Source organism: Stegodyphus dumicola, chromosome 1, assembly GCF_044657685.1.
Source record: "Stegodyphus dumicola isolate Sdum_Otavi_A_Nest chromosome 1, ASM4465768v1".
Classification (NCBI taxonomy): domain Eukaryota; kingdom Metazoa; phylum Arthropoda; class Arachnida; order Araneae; family Eresidae; genus Stegodyphus; species Stegodyphus dumicola.
Window position 1 is genome coordinate 202,354,461 of NC_140768.1, and position 21,870 is coordinate 202,376,330.

The window sequence follows — 21,870 nt, forward strand, 5'->3', positions numbered from 1 at the left end:
TTAATGTGGTCACTGGATTTCCATGTGTAAATGGTTTATTGCAGTACCAAGAGTTTGGAGATATGCAGTCATTCCTGCAGGAATTATTATTGAATTAATTCTTCTTTCTGCAAGGAAGTTCTTCATGGTTTTAGCACAGTGATTGCTGGCGTAATCCTACACTAGCATACCTCTTTGCCTACCTTGCAAAACAAGTGGCAGAAATAAATTAGCCCACTTTCTTATTGCTGCTTGCATGCACCAAACATTTTCAGTCTCAAGAACATAAATACTTGAGATATTTTTAATATCCTCGTTTTTTCCCCCTTAGAGATAATTACAGGGGGATTTCTTAAGACAAATTGCCAAAATGCATGCAATGCGTGTACTCTTATAACCAGTGGAGGAAATGTGTATCACAGAGGTACTGCTCTGATCAACAGTAGTTCGAGAATCTTGGCCCATAAGCAATGCAGTTTCATCCATAGCAACCATGTTTGAAAGTTGGTACTTGGAGAAGTTGATGCCATCAATAAAGCACTTAAATGCAAGTGCACATTTAATCACTTCAGCATCTTCCAATTTGAACAGTGTTTTCGATTTTAGAGACAGTTCATACTGCTGAAGAAAACCACCCATTCAGTGTTGTGATGCTTTGAATTCGTCTGGCGATATGTCTGTGTGCAAGGGCAAATGCTTGAATATCAGCCCTGTGAACAACCAAACACTTTGCTCTTCTGTTAGAAATCCATTCATAATAGATAATGTGTTCCAATCCAGGAAATGATGGTTGACAACCTGATCCATACTTTTTGGCATTTCCCTTGTACACCTGTTGACTGTTCTATTCCGATTCCCATTCCCACCATTTGTAGATCCAACTTCACCTTGCAGAAAGTTAAGATTTGTATTCCCCGAGTCATCCATAGTTCCTTTCTTGTACTCGAATTGATCTTTCTTTTTGCACTCATTTTACCCGAGCATCAAAATTTATTAGTAAATCAAGTGCTAAACGTCTGTTGCTAATGTAACGTATTCAACACTGAATGTTCTAATTTGTCGCAATCACATCCATTTGCTTCAGATTTGCATGCGTGTTGTGTCTGCACTTGGTCATTTGGCAATAAGATGCTCATCTGGCTGACGATCTTAACAGGGGCTTGTATTAGGAATACCCTGGAAAATCATGCTAGGGGTTATTTTTTATTAGGTTGTATTTTCAGCAAAACATGGTACACAATTGAGGAAAGCTGTGAATCGGTAGTATTTTAACTTGTAGCAATTTTTTCAAAACATTTTGTAAATTTTTATTATTTTTTCTTTATTGTAGAGAAAAAACACAAAAAGAAAAAGAAGCAAAGTGAAACTGATTCCCCAATCCATATAAAAGTAGAAATGCAAGATCCATCTTATGATAGCTCAAATGTAAGAACTGAATGTACTGAGCAAAATCGAAGAAGTGCCAAAGAAATGTATGCTAAGGATCTTAAAAGACTTGAAAAATTACAGCAGGAGAGTGAGAGTGATGCAGATGATATGTCTAAATCCAGAAATAAAAATAAATGCAGGGAAGTTAGTTCTAGTAGATATGAAAATTATGAATTTCCCTCTAGCACTAAAAGTGATAATCATAGGAACAGTTCTCCACAGAGGAAAAAATCTGATAAATCTCACAATAAGCACCATACTTTGAAAAACTCAAAATCTTCTAAAGGACTGACAGGAAAGAATGCTTTTATATTATCTTCAGAAGAAAAATATGAGACACATAAGAATATCCAGAAGAAAAAAGGTAAAAGAGACTATCACAATGAGCCATCAAGCTCTTCCACAGATTCTGACTCTGGAAGTCGAGATAAGTATTCACATAAAAAAGATGCAAAGAAACATAAAAGACATGATACTTCTTCCAGTTCAGAATCTTCTCAAGAGAGACAGTTTCATTTTAAAAATTTGAGAGATAATCAACTTCGTGAAAAGAAAAGATATAAATCTCATGAAAATGAAAAATACAGTGCCGACTCTCATAGGAGGTATGATTATAATAAGCACTATGATAAAGAAGAAAAGTCTCACACTAACAAGCACCGGCAATATTCAACAACTAGTGAGGTGAATAAAAATGGTGCACTTAGTTGCCATGATAAATACAAAAGTGTAAATAAAAGGACAAGCAGAAATGATGATTATGACCAGTATAACCATTCTGTAAACAGAAAAAAACATTGTCGTAATCAAAATACAGAGAGATAAATATAATACGTCATGAGGTTAAAAAAGTGAAATTTCTCATACGGTATACATTCATGGACAGAAATAAGCATATAATCGTAAATAATGAGATAAGTGTGCTATATCATTGTATTTATGAGTAGCTTATCCAATATTTGCTCATTCAAATGTAAAAATTACCAGTTTTTATAATTTAATTAATAAACTGTAAGATAATGTTTTGTTATAAATATTCTTTTTCTCCAATATTTTATGATTTGTTACCGACATTCATTATTAATAACTATGATAATTAAAGAATATTTGGGTATTTTTTTAATATTTAAAAAGGCAGGATTTCTTATATCTAGTGCACTGCCCTCTTTTTCACACTTTCTGTTGTCAATAATAATCTTTACTTGTAACTGCACTCATCCAGGGCTCAAGCACATTTCTGCACACGGAAATTAAGGACTTTTAAGGACCATTAATGAAAAAAATTTAGGACTTATGAGCAAATGGGAACACTTTTGTAATACCACCCTAAAAATAAAATAAATCCCCAAGAAGGATGCATTATTATTAAACATGACTTAATTAACATAATTATTAATAATTTTGAGAATAAAATAAACTTTATCAAGTAGGATTAAATATTTTACACTTATAATAGTTGGACATATTTGAAAGAAGATAAGTGATGTTTTATTTACTGATAGTTTTACGTTGATTTTTTTTTTTTTTTTTTGTCTCATTTTGCCACATACTTGTTCAGTCTAGAGGTTTAGTAAATTGCAGGTAGATCCTATGTCAAGTGGCATAGGTTAAAATGAGAAAAATCATAATCAGCATGATTCATAACAAAAGACTGGCTGTTGTCACTGCTGCTGATTGCCTAGAGAGACCTGCTAATCGGAACATACTTAAAGGGCCTGATGTAGGCATGGTTGGCGCATTTTGAAAGTTGGGCTCTGTCTGATGCAGTTAGTGCCATAGCTTTGTGTAGAGTTCCAGGGGTTATAACCCATTTAATATACTTCAAGGCTCTAATAAGACACTAAAGCACCAGAGGTGATAAATTTTTTGTATTTTAGGTCTCACTGGATGCAAAGAATAAGTATTAAATGAATTTTTACATTTTTGTGTTTTATCTTGTGACCATGGTAAGGATTAATGAAAGGCAATAACCTACTTTAATATGCAGAGATAATTTTTAAGGGTAGAAGTCCAGAAATACGCAAAGCTTGAGACCAGAGGATTTGCGGATTCCAGGACAGAAAAGATAAATCATAATATTCAGACTAAAAGTGCAAAATAAATAAGGCATATTAGATACATTTAATTAAACTATTATATACATTATTGCAATAACTTATTATATGCGTTAAATTATAATATTATTCATTGTATTATATATACACAGCATCGAGGTTTGTCGATTTTGCCTGATGCAAAGATTTCCGGTTTTAGAATCACAATCTATTAAAATTTCACAGTTTAAAATATATGTAATTTATGATGTTGATTCTTAAACGATATTAGGATAATTACACATTAAAAGCTACGAAACATTCATGTTTTTTAGCAAGAACACTCAACAAAATACTTATGCATCTTTTTTAATTTGAAGCCTTCCCAGACAGTTTGGCTAATTTATATTGATTTCCTTATCTTTAAGCATCTTTTCTAACAATTAGAAATTTGTCTCAATCCACAAACCAATATTCTCACTTGTTGCTGTAAAATTTCAACAGCTTTTCTTTATTTTTCAGTATATCATACACAATTGTATCACCATTCCATACGATTCTGCTATAAAATGCACCTGTCTCCATATTTTGCAGAATTTGCACTTTTTGCATTACCGTCAGTGCAACGTGTTTTGTTTTTCAACGTTGCAAGCAGTAAAATCATGAGTGCATTTCTTATCTGTAATTGTATTAAAAAGGGCTGAAATTAAAAATATTCTTAATTTACCCACAAAATATCCAGATAAAAAAAAAAAAAAAAAAGGCGACACTAAATAATCTCGTGAAATAACAAAGCTCAGAAAATACAACGTGAATCGCAAACTTGAATACCTCGATGCGGATTAGAAGGGAAAAAACTTTTATCATGATGTTAATAATTTCGTATTTCTGTTATGACTTATTTGGTAATTACGACGTCATTATTCGGTAAGTATTTTTTCTTTGATATTTCGTATTCAATGTTGCGGTTTCCGGAACCTATAAACTGAATGTTTATATTTTGAGAGGCAATGCTGATTTCAGGTCGGCAGATTTTCGGTATTTGACTGTATAAATAATTAAATTAGCTACTTAGATAACCTAAGTCATCATGGATTTACATGGCCACTATTAAATTTTATTTTTTTACAATATTTGTTAAAAAAGCCCTATTAAAATCACAATCTATTAAAATTTCACAGTTTAAAATATATGTAATTTATGATGTTGATTCTTAAACGATATTAGGATAATTACACATTAAAAGCTACGAAACATTCATGTTTTTTAGCAAGAACACTCAACAAAATACTTATGCATCTTTTTTAATTTGAAGCCTTCCCAGACAGTTTGGCTAATTTATATTGATTTCCTTATCTTTAAGCATCTTTTCTAACAATTAGAAATTTGTCTCAATCCACAAACCAATATTCTCACTTGTTTCTGCATTCTTTATCTCCTAACTTGTCAACCTCTCAAAATGTACCTATGAGTGTTTACTTGACCAGGTAAAAGTTAAATAGTTCTCCCCTCCCCCTCGATAGACATGAAGCAAATTATCGCTATGTCTGATAGTAACTACAAAGTCAGACAAAGGTTTAAAGCCTCCTATTTAAAAAGAACTTGCAACGTAAGGGCATATTCTTATGCTAACAAAATTAATTGCAGCTCGTGGTGATGTAAACAAGAACAGTCAAATTCAAACTAAATATGTGGACTAAATATAGTCAAAAACTATACAATTTAATTTTAATTTAAGGTGGCTCAGTAAGTTTATCGTCATATGAAATTCAAATTACGGGAGCGATAATGAAAACACGAATAATTACAAATTATCAGAGCTGCCAGAAACTAATGCAGTGAGAGTAAAAGTGAGAAACACTTTCTTACACTCCAAAAACTTCAGTTTAAAAACTGTCAGTGATTTGCATTTTGGTGAGGAAATAGAAATGGGAAATTATAGTAAAGGCTGAAGTTATAAACTACTGGGTAATTAACATAATGGTAACTGTACATATATTTGAAGAATAATTTTCTCTTTACGTATTCGGTTTCTTTCTTCAACACGCTTACTTTTCATATTAGAATTTTTGGATTCAATTCAAGATTTCTGCTATTCTAAAAAAACTAAATGCATTTAGAATGTATAGAAAAAGCTGCTAATTTTATTTCATTAGTAGTATGTTCAGAAGAAATATTAAATATATATATATGGTAAGGGCCAGTTAGAGCACTGGTGTGGCAGAATGTAGTGACACACCAAGCAATGAAATCTAAACATGGCAAAACTTTTAGAATTTAGAGCTGGTATTAGAAGCAGAGTTTAGGATCAACAGAGATTGCATCAGGTTGCAAAATGCCTGACACCAGATCAATACAACGAATACATTTTCCATTTTGTTATATTTTTCTGGAATCTTCTAGAATCGTGGGTCTGTAAATCTTGCCTTCAAATCCTTCTAAACTTTCCAAGCTACAATGTCTAAAATGCTGAAGAAACATTACCTGTACTAATTCTGTAACAGCAAAAAGCCAGAAATGTTTTGAAAAAAAAAAAAAAAAAAATCAGAGGGAAAATGTGTAAAATTTATGTTATAGAGTAAACTAATTCATATTCTGAGACAATTACATTGGAAAAACTCTTACCATGAAAAAATTAAAAAAGAAGACATTATTAGTTAATTACATGGCTAGTTTGCTTTTGCTAAGAACTGTTTCGGCTTTATAGCATTATACCTTGTTTATTTTTCAAATTCAAAATATTGTATAATAAGTAGCCAAAATGGATCTTTATAACATTACGCCGAAAAATAAAAATGTTATATTTTAATGTTTAATGTTATTTTTTTAATTAAAATTTACCAGTGTTACAATATTGGGTGGGGGGGAATCATTGAAAAATTCCCAGATCTCAGAATGAAAAATTTTCTATAGAAACTGATCTTAAAATCGCCAAATTTAGAACCATTTAATAAAAGAATTCACATCCCCAAAAGCGAAAAGTTTTTTTAAGAGCTCTTCATTAGAAAAGTGAAATAATTTTGAAATGATATTTCACTTCTTGCTCAGAAACACTAGTATCACACCATTTATAATAGAAATAGGAACAAATTATAACCCATGAACCCATTCAAAAGATAACCATCTTTGTCTGTGAATCGCCAAAATTATTCCTCCAAAATGCTAATTTACAATCAAAATGGCAGTACTAAAAACAGAAATTTCAGATGATTAAAATTAAGAACCTTCTGCCGATTTTGGCCGAAATTAAGGACTTTTAACAACCAAAAATCAATTCAAAAAAAAAAAAAAACCTAAGGACCCTACGAACCCTGTCGTCTGTAACGGCATGTAGTTAGTTAGTTCACAAAGGCAAATGCAAGGAGTAAGAGCTAATGTACATTAGAGCAGTCTCTATTCGGGAAATGACTCTTTACAAGAAATAAATTATTTAATTCTCTAGGGACTGTGAGCTTCATAGTTCATTACTTGCATTTGGAGTCCATTTTGTAAATAATCAACATGAATTTTGTTAGTCATGTTTCATATATTTATACAGATATTTCTAAGAAATCAGAATAAAAATGTACTTAAATAGGCAAATAATCGTGGATTTTAGCTATGTGTTTAAAGAAACTCACATGATCAGCATAAAGAATGGTTTATGAAAGATTTTTAACCCATAACAGGGAAGGTCAAATATTGGGACATGTGGTCACACAGACCGCGTCTCGTTATGATTTAAATAAGAAGTTTTATTCCAAATATTAAAATTTTATTTTACCCATACATTCTATAAACACTTATCTTCAAACAGAAAAAAAATATATATATTTTACAAAGAAATCAATCAACACAAGGAACGTCTTTTCTACAACATGAACTTTTTTTACGAAAAACCACTTTCAAATGTAAATTATGCAAAACAAACCAGAATAACTTATTTTTATGAATAATAATTATTTTCCATTAATTTACCATATGATAGATATATTCAGATAAATATATAAATATTGTACGATACTTTAAAAAAAATGACAGCACCTTAACTATCAGTAATATCATTGTGTTCTTGCAAAAAATATCAATTTACTCAACATATTCTTGTGCACATTCGTGACATAATTTTTGTGTACATACCAAACACACTGGTGTTTTACAACTTACGCATAAATACGAAGGTTTCAGTTCTTTTTTTTCCTCTAATATTTCGTTTGTGAAAAGGAGTTCCCAAATGTTTATAGGATCCGTATTTTCACCCAATTTTCTGTGTGCTCTTAATCCTGGAAGATGAACTATATTATATGCAAGAGTTATCAAATTTCATTGAGGTTCGATAGATGACCACTAGAAGCAGTTTCTCCCATAATAATATTTTGTAGATGAAATGGCTTCAGTCTCTGGTTCAGTGATTCATTGTTAAATTCAGAAAGTTATGATATCGTGGAATGCGAACTTTCATTTGCAAAATCTTTGTCGCTAAATTCACTTCCTACTTCATCAAGAATTCTTTGCAGCTCTTCTGCATAACACGAATCAGATGGATATATGATATTTCTCGGACCAAGTCTCAGAGCCATGTTTCCACCTGGGACAGAAATTCTAACACTGAGAGGAATATGCGGTCTGACATGCCGCTTTCAGACAAAGGACTAGAATTTCACAATGAAGTAGGTGCAAAAAATGTTAACTAAAGGGTGAAAATTATCAAGGTCACAAAAGGAGAAGCTAGCAGGAGAATCCACTCAATCAGACTAAATATAGAGTAGGGGTGATAGGAACAACACCTGTAGCAGTATCTGAGACCCCACCTCCCCAGTTACGGGTTAAGTAGCTGTTCCAACTTTGTTTCATGCTTGGAAAGTAAATATTGCTGTTAAATCATGTATAACATTTTAAGTGCCTACCAATGGACAATTCAATTAGACCATTAAATGCTGATAGTTCACCTCACTTTGTTTCCCAATGAACAGAAACTGATTTTTACCATGTGTAATGTTGATAAAAGCCATTTTCCTTTAAAAAATTGTGCATGCCCTTTCTGAGGATGATATAATTTAGTTATAAGGTGACAGGCTTGAATTTTGAAAGAAAATATTTTGATGGAGAATATTTGATAACTTATTCAATTTTATATTGTACTTAGAATTTTTGGTTAACAACTGAGGCAAAGCACACAAGGGCTAACCTGTAGTATTTTCAATATAAGTCATGCTTTGAGTATAAAACTGAATCAAGGAAAAAATGGATCAAGATTTTCCCCATCTCCAGAATAACCATGTTTTTTCAAATCTTTAGTATTAATGATTTAATTATATTTTGTGAACAAATGCTACCAGACAATATATTTCAATGATAATTAACACATGTGCATAACAAAAAATCAGCTGACTGTCAGTCGTCTGTGATGATTAGAAAATATAATAGCAGTTAATTATGTTCAGCCAGTTGATAAAGGAAACTCAGAAATTCTTCTTGAAAATATTGGCAAAGTATTAGGCAAAATCTTTTAAGAGTATTTTTTCTTTGGTTATTCTGTGTAGTATTTATGCATTATTGAAATAAGAATTGCTACATTAATTACTTAACTATATTATCCATCAAAATAGTTTTTCCTTGTCACCAGAATTGTCTTGCCCTGAATCAGCTTCACAAAGTTTCTCACTTTGATTACATAAATGCTTGATAAAATTAAATGAAAATTTCTTTAAAAAATGTACTGCTTTTAACTGTTAATTATGTTGCAGCTAATCTCAATTGCCTGTTCTAATCAAAACAAGCCCACGAATTTTTAACTTGGCAAGGAATGCAAGATTACATCTGTAATTGGCATGAGCCTTCAGGACCAAACAAGTAAAGTATGGTTTTGCCCAGTTTTGAAAGAGAGCACACAGGGGGATGGGTCTGACCTCTCATCAAACCATTTGAGAGGACTTACAGTTCACTAAATATTTTGAGTGCCCCTGTACTGCACAGATAACCATATATTTGCAAATATTCTTGCTTTCTAGAATGTTCGAACCCGGGCCCATCGATACTGTAGTCAGCATCAATACCATTTAAGTGTCTTAACTGTCAGTAAATCAAACTATCAATAACAAATATGCCATGAAATGAAATCATCTTAAACAGAGATTATTAAATTATTTTTTATAATAATGTTTGTAAAATCACATGGAAATTAATTATTTAAAGGTGCTTATAAAATAAAAGTACTTACTAAATACTAAAAAGCTATAAAGTGAGCCAATGTAAATTTTCTAATGTTATCTGGTTTACTATGCAGAATTTAAAGACCATTCAAATTTGGGGGGGGGGGCAACACCTTTGCCAATGGAGAATGTAAAGATAGTAAATTTTCACAAAGGTTTCAATATACCCTACACTGATGAATAAAATACAGGCAGAAATGAATACAGAATTAAAAACAGAGTTTTTAAGACTGCTAGAAAGATTGAGTATCGATTAATAATGGCAGAAGTTAGTGCTTAGTAAGAAATATGATATTCTATAACAATGATTGCTTAGCATGACAGCACTGCTTCGCATTTATGTTTAGCATGGGGTGCTGTAAAAATTCTGGATTCACTTCATGTATTGAGTTTTCAGTATCCCTATAAACAATGGAAATATATTTATAGTGGTCAGAGGGAATCAAGAATGTGCATGATATGCTGTTAACAAAATATGGTCCATTTATGGTCAAGGATTCTAAAGATACCAATGCTTCCAGATAGTCTCTTATATAGGCATACTGTAAGGAAGCAGGTATAGTAAAGGTCAAGGTAACGTATCAGTCGAAAGGACACCCTATCTACACCACACAGACCAAAAGGGATTCAGACTAGGGTTTTTACAGATAATCCTACAAAAATGCGATTTTGAGGTCTTCGGTAAGCTAGTGGCAAACCATAAATTTCTTCCTTAGTAATTTAGTATATAATGGCTCAAAATTCATGCAACTTCCTGCAAGAAATGTATGAATGAATGTGTTGCTAATCATAAATAAATAAAATATAAATAAATGACACACATACATGAATAAATGCTTGTAAATTAAGGCTTTGCATACATCTTTTCCTTCATTATTTCATATTTTCTTACCGAAATCAATCATATGCAGACTCAGAATATAGCAATTCATGATGGGATAATATTCTATTATCCCATTATGAATTATGAATTCTATTATCCCATTATGATCTAATATTGATCCACTTTTATTTCTGTAAAACTTAAAAGAATCTTCTGCAGCATAAAAATTCAAAAAATAATTAATTCAAAAAATTAAAGTTAACATCTAAAAATTTCCATGAAATTAAGCAATTACCTGAATTTTTATACATATAATGTACATTGTAAAAGAAGTCATGTCATTCGATTAATTTGGATTTTTTTTCGTATTTATAAATTTCGCAACAGAATGAACTTTTAACAGATGGTTGACAATACCAACACACTAAAAATAAGACAAAGATGAAAAGAAATACCAATTCCATTTAAAAAATATTTATGAAATGTAAATTGCACATTAAATAAAATACAATTAATATTCAGTCCTTAGGAAATTTGACTTCGAGCTATTTGTTCTTTCAGAACCAATATACTCTGACGCTGTTCGGGAGGCAACATTGCAATCTGCTGATCTGACAACTGCAAAACTTGCATTATTAAAGCAGCCTGAATATGGAAGAAAATGAAAATACAAATTATTAGAAATTACCATGAACATCCTATGCAAAGGTGTATAAGTTTGTAGTTTAATAATATCAAGTTCAAATAACATTCATTTTGAAATAAAATTTATAATTAACATTTCAACTTATAATTAACATTTAATTAATTTCACAATCGTTGACTTTAATTTTTAATACTGTTAATATATGCTATTTTTTGCCATTATACAATTTGCTTTGCATATTTCCATAATCAGTACAACAGTACCTGATGCCTAGGCTAAGAAAATTTTGAATGCTTCTGCACACTATTGATCTATGAGTATATATATATGTAAGATTAAAAAATATATATGTAAATCAGTTTTATTATTCAATTTAGCACTAAGATTTTAATTTGGGTATTTCCTCTCTGTATTCTCAAAGTAGTAATAACTTTTCTGACTGCGTCATTTCTATATCAATCTATGCCACAGAGCTTGGGTAAAGCTGATGACGTAGCTTATTTGAAACTTAAAATTTTGATAACTGAAACTTTTCTAACCTAAACCAAAACCTTCTGCTTGGTAAGTTCCCATATTGGATAAATGTGCACTTTTAGCTTGAATGGTATTTTCCTAGCTCCTTCCTCTCGCAGCAGTAATAAAAAATGCAGATATTCTTGAACAGGCATAATTAAGTAAACTGTGGCCCACAAATGTGAATTTAAATAAAAATGGAATTTAATCTGCCTCGACTGCAAAGTTTCCTAATCATTATGGATTAGAATTCTAGGCAATCAAAATCCTTCCTCTTCAAATATGGATCTACTACGTTCTAAGCTAAAATCAAGTATATATGCCATTGCTATTATCTTTTTCTCCTCAGTCTATAATCCAGAGAACCACTGTCAGTCTGTTGCAGCTTACTCCAAGTCATCTTATTACATTTACATACTCATAGAACACTCTCAAGGCTACTATTTTCCTAAGATAACCAGTTATTCCAAGAATATAAATTAATATCTGTGTTCAACATAAACCATAAAGTCTGTAAGAGTTATGAGTTACATCATATCACCCTAAAACCAACATAAAACTGTTCATCAAGGTGGAGGAGGAATGACACAGCAGAAATCTTCCTGAAAGTTTGCGAAAGAGGTAAATTTTAAAATTATGTTGAGCTGATAGAGGTCTGATCATCATTGGTAATACAGTGCATACAGACAGCAAGTGGCAGTGAAGCATATTAAGAAGATAAATCATTGGATTTAAGAACTGGGAGGCTATCTATAAATAAAACTGAATTCACATATATGCAAGTCTGCATATTAAGAAAACACAAAAGAAGCCAAAATTTGGGTGCAGAAAAAGCTGTGATATATGGCTGGCTACAATGCCATTGAAAACATAGCTTTACCACTTTTGATATTGAGTTGACAAGCACAAAAAATATACTCATTCAGCATGAAAAGTTATACTGTTTTTACATCTAATGTAAATGATACATATTCAAAGTCATGGTTTCCAGATTTTGTGAAAGTTGTATGTTTTGCTAAATTTTCTTCACTTAAATAATAATAATGATAATTCATATTAGCTAATAAATGACAATTGAAATTCATTTTTCTAATTAATTACCTTCTCTTGATCTTGCGGAGCTAATGCAGAAGATGCAGGTGCAGGGGCAGCAACAGAGTGGTGTACAGGTTGGGTGGTGCTAGAAGATGACACACCAACAGTTGAAGCAGGTGAAGCACTGACTATGCCTGCCCTAGAATTCTGTAAAAGAATAACAGAATAAAATTACTCAGCTGTACATTTTATTACTAGGCTTCCAATGAATTACTTAAAATTTTTGCTAATCACCTCTAATTACATATAAATATAATCTCGTTCCAGAAGATATTTCTTTAATTTAGTAAAAAAATGGTTCAAAAGATGGAGTCAATGTCAGGGTTACAGGTTATGGCGCTTCTTAAATCTATATTTACCCCATCTTTCAAAGCAACAGTTATGCAAATGCATCAACATTATATCTTTTTTTTTTTTTTTTTTAAGGGAGATTAGTTCAGGAAACTTAACTGCATTTTTCTGCCATTGGTGGCAGAAGTGCATAACAAGTGCCACAGATTTGGCTTCTGAAATGAAATAATAAATACTTCTACACCAGAAGTGCTTATGTGAAAATAAAAGGTTTTAATCATGTAACTTCTTTGTTTCTTTCATTATTATTATTACTATTGCTATGACACCTATCATCATTTAATGAGTGCTGCTTTATAGATGCATAATACTTTTTCCTGTTCTACAAATTTATCACATCTTGAAGAATGCAGTTTTAGAAAATATGCATGGCATATATTTACAGCTTTAATATTTTTGCATATATATTTTTTTAATGGCACTATCAACTTTGCAACATATAATTAAAATAAAAACAAAGTGGTCATAGCTCATATTGAAAATACTTTAACTCTTCTTTATGTTTAATAGATAAATAGAAAAATTAAATTAGAATATGATCCTTACACTAAGTGTCAATGATTTTAATTGCAATTAAAATCATGATTTAATTAGTGCATTAAAAATCATTGATTAAAATGAGATATTCTTCTATTTCTTTTAAACAATGAGATGTGTATTAAAATCATACATAATCATTTGCACTTCTGAAGTGATCCAACTTGAAGATGATGTTTGATGTTTTGGGGATCTCAGAAGGGTATGAAGCATGTTATGATAATAAAAAAATGTTTCAAGTAAACAATGCAGACAAAATTAAAAATTATTTTTTATATTAAGTGTAACATATTTTAAAAAATAGATGCTCATCATACTACTTAATATTATATTTCTATTAAAATCTGATTTCTGCAAATAACACATCATAGTCTAAAATGTCATGAAATAACTTTTTAACATTGTTTTTAATTAACTTCTTGAATAAATTAATACCAAAAACACTTAATTTGCTATTAATATTTCAGTTTTCTTTTAGAAATGACAGACACTACTCTGTTATCAGGACCGAATTCAGAAATGTATATATATATGCATGTATGTATGGATCGATGTGTTCATGTATGCATGTGTATATGTATGTGTGTGTGTGTGTGTACACTTATGCATATATGCACACACATGCAAATACTCTTGCATACATACATTCCTTAATCTGGTCCCGATACGAGAAGAACACCACATGGGATAAGCTCTAAAACATTGTCTTGCTTTTCTATTTTTTAATATTTATTCTTAAAATTTTAAAAAAGTATTCATTTTAAATAGCATTCATAAAGACATCTGAAGTTATGCAATTAAATCGTTAGTTTAACGAGTCATTTTCTAGTTAACACAATAGTTTATAACTGTTCCTGTAAAATCAAAAGAATGCATTTTAAAATTATTTTCTGTACTTAGTAAATAAACTGATGCTGACATCATGAAGTTATTTAGTACCTGCATATTTGCAGAATACCCTTAGTAGAAATACGCCAAATTATCGCAATCATGAGCAAAATAATTCTTCGTTTGTAATGAGTAACACTGTAATTTTTACTTCCTTGTACTAAGTAAAGGAAGTATTCTAATTTAAAAAAAATTCAGGTATCATATTTCAACAAAGATATCCATTTTGACTGCTATCGAATGCAATTTAACAATGTTTTTGCATAGCATCTCTACATGAAAACAGAATAAAAAACTCTTTTTTCCTAAACAAAAAAATATAAAACTCACTTAAAATGGATTGAGAAGATATTTTTTCATGGTGTCTGTATGTACGTATGTATCTTGCATAACTCGAAAACAAGTAGCCTCAGAACACTGAAATTTTGTATATAGGACTGCTATAACATGTACTTGTGCACCTCCTATTTTGGTTGCCCACACCAAAAGTGCATATACATATACTCACTCTGCTAATCTGCTCATTGAGCTCAGTTTTTTTTTTTTTTTTTTTTTTTTTTTTTTTTTTTTTTTTTTTTACAGTACAATGTCTGTAATCTGGACATCCATAATCCAGAATGATCTATAATCTGGACCTCAAAGCTAAAAACTTTATTTACACATGCGCGTTTAATGTATAACGGACAGTATAAGCTAGACTAAAATTATCTAAGGCATTTCATTTAATGTTGCAGATTGCTCTGTTCCTTAATCTTCTAATTGGATCTGGCTTATTATTTGTTGCAGACTGTTAGAACAATTTTATAAAAATTAAGCATGAACTTTCGATTATGTCAAAAAGAGTTTCCAATTCTGGAGCTGCCAAAGGATCTATAAAGCGAAAGCATGTTTCGATGCCCATTAAATAAAAAGTGGAATTGCTGCAAAAAATGGATAAAGGCCTATCTGTCTCAAAATTATGCGTTCTCAAAATTATGTCTCAAAAGTATGGCATTGGAAAGTCCACTATATATGACACCAGAAAAAGGAACTTTTTGAATTTTTTGTGGAAACATCTTAAACAACTTACATTGAAAGAAATGTTTAATAAAGTAAACAAATAAATATTATTAAATTAAGCTTTTCTTGTAAATTTTGCATAAATTATGATTTCATATTTTTAATTGTATAATTTTGGAATGCCATCTTACCAGATTTAAATTAATGATCTATAATCCGGTAAAACCCCTAATCCGGAATCGCCGAAGTCCCGACGAGTCCAGATTACGGACTTTGTACTGTACACAGTAAATCTATAGAAAAAGCAGTATTTAAAGTACCTACTGCTTATTTAATTCCATTCCAAACATACTCGAGTTTATTACGCAGTTGAGTTTAATAGATGGCAAATCATAATATCAGTTTTAAACTTTGCTAATAAAATAATTATTGTTTAATCCTAAAATAATAATTCAAAGTAAAAGCTAAAATTAAAACTTTTTATGTAATTTTTATATTGATTTTTCAATTTTTAGAAATACTTTTTTTAATTATGTTTTTGATGAGATTCTCTTACAAACAAGTATTGTATCTGTTTGTTGGATGCATATTTAATATTTGCATTTCTTTTTTTCTTTGTATATTTTATTTCCTCACTGCTTAATTTTATGTTATGATTTTTGCAATAATCTTGTTACTGGCAACGTGCTTTATTTACTATTAAGTTTGTGTGAGTGGCAACAGTTGTTCATGTTTATGTTTCAGTAGAATAGCGTTCTTAGCCGCACTGCGCTGCAGGCAATTTTTCTCTTAAATATTTCATCTTTTAGAATAACAATAAAGTTTATTATACAAAGCTGATGCTTTTTAGTTCAAGGCAACTATTTGGTTCCCCAGGTGAGGCATTTAATACTATTTAATGTGTTATTATTATATGCTTTAGAACTGTGTTTAACGAACTTTTAAGTACTGGTACTGCGAATCGTCTGCGTGACGTCAGAAAGATAAGCGGAAATATTTTTTGCTGCTTAAGTATCTTGTTGAAGTTATTTGTGCTTATTAATCATTATTCATGGTAATAATGACAGAATTAAGTGAATCTGATCTTAAAAGATTAAGAGGACGAACGAAATCTACCCTAACGCGGCTTCACAATAGTTTCAGTAATCAGTTAAGTTTAACGGAATTAAAAGCACGATTAGAAAGAATTGAACAAATATTTAAAGAATTTGATCAATATGATGCTGCTTTACCCGAAGAAGCTTCTGAAATTGCTGAATTCGAAGCTAAATATTTTGAAACGAAAGTAATGTATCAATCCGCCATTGAATCCGTAACGGCCAGAAATGTTTTGATTTCAAATCCCACTGCAGTTGAGGCTAGCTTTAAACTTCCGCGTTTAAACATTCCGAGTTTCAATGGTAAATATACCGATTGGCTTAATTTTAAAGATCTGTACATGGCGACAGTTCATACCAATCAGTCATTAGCGAAAATTCAGAAATTCCAATATTTGATAGGACTTATAAAAGACGAACCAGCTGCTATTATTAAGCACATTCTGATTTCCGAAACTACATACGATGAGGCTTGGGACAAACTGATGAATCGTTATGATAGAAAAAATCAAATTGTAATGTTGCTTGTCAGAACATTTCTTGAGCAACCCAAAATTACTAGCGCTGATTCTGTTAATCTAAGAAAACTATCTGATACATCTGATGAAGTTATCCGTGGATTAAAATCTCTTGACAAAAAGGCTTCGTCTAGAGATGTTTGGCTAATTTATTTTTTGTTAGAAAAAGTCGATCCGGAAACGCGCCATTTATGGTCACAAAAAAATGGTGAAGAAGCATTTCCTACCTTAGAATGTTTTTTGGAATTCTTAAACTCAAGGTGTGTTTCACTTGAAATGTTAAACACTCATAATAATGAAAAGCGAGTATCGCATAAAAATCAGTGCTCTGTTTCGAAGAATGTTTCACATAATAATAAAAATTCTGTTCTAAAATGTCAGCATTGCAATGGTTGTCATTTTTTATCAAAGTGTTATAAATTTAAAGGTGCAGATATTACGACTAGGAAAAATATCATTCGCAAGAATTTATTATGCTTCAATTGTTTCGGAAATCATCAATTAAAATTTTGTTCATCGCAGAATGTGTGTTCTATTTGCAAAGCAAAACACCATACTTTACTGCATGAAGATATTAAAAGTAATAACGTAGTTGTGTCAAATTCATCTCCATCTGATGAACAAATTTCTAATTCAGACGAACAAAATAATATTTCAAGTTTTTCTATTCAGGGTCATTTTTACCAACGGCGGCAGTAATAATTTACGATTCTGCTGGTCAAGGTCACGAATGTATCATTCTTTTTGACAGTGGAAGTGAAGCTTCTTTCATCAGTGAATCATTTATTCGACAATTAAATATACGCAGACAAAATGCCCGTATTTGCGTAAAGGGACTTAGTGATTCTGAAGCAGCTTTGACTCGTGGTTATGTAAATGTAAAATTGTTTCCGAAATCTGAGTTGAAAAAAAATGGTGTTTTAATACAAGCATATATTCTTAAAAAATTAACTTCGCATTTGCCTTCAGTAAAGATTGATAGCAAGGACCTTGATTATTTGAATTCAATTAATCTTGCAGATCCGAATTTCAGTACGCCCAAACAAATAGACATGATAATTGGAGCTGACTATTTCTTTTCTCTGCTTCAGCCAGGGCAGATTGTTGGCTATAAAAATGTAATTGCGCAAAATACTATTTTTGGTTGGGTTGTATCAGGCAGAATTAAAACAGAAGGCAATACTCCGCATCCCATTAGTGTTAATCACATTAGTTTACATATTGAGGATAACGTCGATGCAACACTTAAGCGTTTTTGGGAGTTGGAAGAATTAACGTTCCAAAATCAGAAATCAACGATTGAAGAAGAGTTTTTTGAGAAGCATTTTAAAGAAAATTATCGAGTAAACGGAAATGGCAGATTTGTTGTCCGACTGCCCATTTTCAGTAATGCTGAAGAGTTAGGCGACTCCAAACCTTTGGCTATTTCTCGTCTTCTATCCATGGAAAGAAAATTTGATTTAGATAAAGAACTTGGTAGGCAATACAAGGAGTTCATGCAAGAATACAAAACTTTAAATCATATGGTTCCAGTTGTTGAGAATGAAGAAAATAAGCAAGTATATTATCTACCGCATCATGCTGTTGTTAAACCGAGTAGCTCTACCACTAAACTTCGTGTAGTATTTGACGGTTCATGTAAACCTAAAAATTCAGTTTCTTTGAACTCTGTTTTAGGGGTAGGTGCAACACTACAACGAGATATATTTTCAATATTGCTCAACTTTCGTATACATAAAATAGCTTTTTCTGCTGACATAGAAAAAATGTACCGCCAGATTTTAGTAGATAATGAGGATCAACATTTACAAAGAATTGTTTGGAGAGAATCTGTTAATTCAAAAATGCAGACATATAAATTATGTACAGTTACATATGGCACTGCATCTGCACCATTTTTAGCAACACGCTGTTTGTGGCAAATTGCTTTGGATGCAGAACAGGATCATCCTCATGTATCTTCCGTTCTTAAAAATGATTTCTATGTAGATGATTGTTTATCTGGAGCAAACAATTTAGAGGAAGCAGTTGATCTATGTTCTAAGCTTTCACAGCTATTAGAGAAACGTGGATTTAATTTAAGGAAATGGAGATCAAACTGCTCAAAGCTTCTCGAAAATTTATCCATTGATAATCATGAAGAAGATGACCTGGAAGTTCACTCAGACGAATGTGCCAAGACTTTAGGGCTGTTTTGGAACTCTACAGAAGACGTATTTTTATTTAACATTTCTATGGATTTTGGGACTGAAATTACTAAAAGAAGGTTCATATATCAATCTTCTAAAATCTTTGATCCTCTTGGCTTGCTATCACCATGTACAGTCAAGTTGAAAATGTTTTATCAGCAATTGTGGTTTTTAAAACTTGACTGGGATGCCCCACTGCCTAAAGAATGGGAAGAGAAGTTGCAGCGACTTCAAGAAGATCTTAAGGCTCTCAAAAATGTTAAACTTTCAAGGTGGCTTCAAACTACGTCTAACCACATCTATCTGCATGGTTTTTGTGACGCGTCAGAATCTGCTTACGCTGCTGTTATCTACTGTGTTCAACCAACATCTCACGACAGAAATGAAGTCAATTTGGTGGTTGCTAAAACCAAAGTTGCTCCCATTAAACAAGTGTCCATACCTAGACTGGAACTCCTAGGTGCATTGCTCCTTGCCAGATTAATCAAAGCTGTCTGTAAAGCCTTCTCCAGTACTGAAATTTCCTTTCACACTTGGACTGACTCTAAGGTTGTTCTCTGTTGGTTAGCAGCTCATCCTCGAAAATGGAAGCCTTTTGTGGCAAACAGGACTTCAGAAATATTAGATGCTATTCCCTATCAACAGTGGAGCTATATTTCGTCGAAACAGAATCCTGCCGATCTTCCTTCTAGAGGAATCGATCCTAAAGTTCTACCGAACATATCCCTATGGTGGCATGGGCCATCATTCTTAGCGTTCGACAGTTCAAAGTGGCCTCTACAATGTTCTGTCAGTAATGAGACTAACAGTGATGCAACTGTCTTAACTGAACAAAGGACAAAATCAATTTTTTGTACAACAGCTTATTTGACTACAATTTATTTCACTCTGGACAATTTATTTCAGAACTGTTCTTCTTTATCTAAAATAGTTAATGTAATTTCTTTTTGTTTAAGATTTATTTCTAGGTGCAAAGAACGGGTCTTTGGTTCTGAAGATAATAGGTTAAAAAGTCCTGCAGTAGTACCTTCATCTAATGAAAGGCAAGCAGCTATGAAGTTGATCATTAAATGGATCCAGTTTGTGCACTTCCATAAAGATATAAAGGATCTCAAAAATAATTCATCTTTAAGTCCTAAAAGTGTTTTAAGCTCACTTTTTCCTTTTCTAGATGATGATGGTGTTTTACGGGTGGGAGGTAGGCTGCAAAATTCTGACTTGTCATTCAATGCTAAGCATCCCATAATTATACCAGGTCAACACAGGATTGCTTTGTTGCTTGTTAAACAATATAATGTAACTTATATGCATGCAGGGCCCAGTTTACTAGCTAACATTTTAAAGCAAAGCTATTGGATTGTAAATGGTAAGAAACTTATTCAGTCTTTTATCCATAAATGTATTGTTTGTCACAGATATAAATTGTCATCTAATAATCAGTTAATGGGAAACTTTCCAAAACAAAGAGTAACACTTGAGAGACCATTTTTTAGCACAGGTATTGATTATGCCGGTCCTGTAATTTTGAAATGTTACAAAGGTCGTTGCTTTAAGACCACTAAAGGTTATATAGCTTTGTTTGTATGTCTAGCTACCAAAGCTTACCATATTGAGGTAGTTAGCGACTTAACTGCAGATTCTTTCATTGCTGCTCTTAGGCGATTTGTATCGAGGCGTGGTACACCTCAATACTTATTTTCGGATAATGGTACGAACTTTGTTGGCGCAAAAAGAAAATTGTCCGAATTGCAAACTCTGCTACTTTCACTTAACAGCAATGAATTGATTTTAAATTATTTGGCTGAAAATACTATGGAATGGAAAATGATTCCACCTGCTTCTCCCCACTTTGGTGGTTTGTGGGAATCAGGGATCAAGTCCATAAAATTTCATTTGAAAAGAATGATAGGAGAGACAAAGTTAACATTTGAAGAATTAACTACTTTACTAACTCAAATTGAAGCTGTGTTAAATTCACGCCCCTTATCTAAAACTAATCACAATGATGTAGGTAATTTAGATGCTTTGACTCCATCACATTTTTTAACTGGGGATGTTATTACTAGCATCCCAGAGCAGGATTTTTCTAATATTCCCAAACCCACTTTATTAAAACGATGGGAATTATTACAGCAAATGAAACAAGGCTTTTGGAAGAGATATTATAAGGAGTATTTAAATTCCTTACAACAAAGATACAAATGGAAGCAACAACTTCCAAATTTGTCTGTAGGTGATATTGTATTAATTAAGGAGGACAACATGCCTCCTGGTGTTTGGCCTTTAGGTCGCATTGTTGAAATCCATCCAGGAAAGGATGGCAATGTTAGAGTTGTTACAGTAAAAACTGTTAATGGTTATTTTAAAAGACCTATAGTAAAACTTTTACCATTGCCATTGCATCGGGAATGATCTATTGTTAATGCAATGGCAAGGGTGGGAGTTAATGTTGGATGCATATTTAATATTTGCATTTCTTTTTTTCTTTGTATATTTTATTTCCTCACTGCTTAATTTTATGTTATGATTTTTGCAATAATCTTGTTACTGGCAACGTGCTTTATTTACTATTAAGTTTGTGTG

The 21,870-nt window shown here is 31.7% G+C and overlaps 2 protein-coding genes across 2 annotated transcripts in view; one reads left to right on the plus strand and one right to left on the minus strand.

Annotated features, from left to right (window-relative positions):
• The window catches only part of LOC118204784 (uncharacterized), a 30,075-nt gene extending 27,609 nt beyond the window's left edge, over positions 1-2,466 (plus strand). The window contains exon 5 of the mRNA XM_035377077.2: positions 1,310-2,466. Within this exon, the coding sequence (XP_035232968.1) occupies positions 1,310-2,232 (923 nt within the window). The 3' untranslated portion in view covers positions 2,233-2,466. The remainder of the gene's footprint in view (positions 1-1,309) is intronic.
• An 8,446-nt stretch (positions 2,467-10,912) lies between these two features.
• Positions 10,913-21,870, minus strand: part of LOC118202352 (uncharacterized) — a 108,245-nt gene continuing 97,287 nt past the window's right edge. The window contains exons 11-12 of the mRNA XM_085824840.1: positions 12,715-12,855; positions 10,913-11,099 (exon numbers count right to left, since the gene is read on the minus strand). Coding sequence (XP_085680966.1) covers positions 10,980-11,099; positions 12,715-12,855 — 261 coding nt within the window. The 3' untranslated portion in view covers positions 10,913-10,979. The remainder of the gene's footprint in view (positions 11,100-12,714; positions 12,856-21,870) is intronic.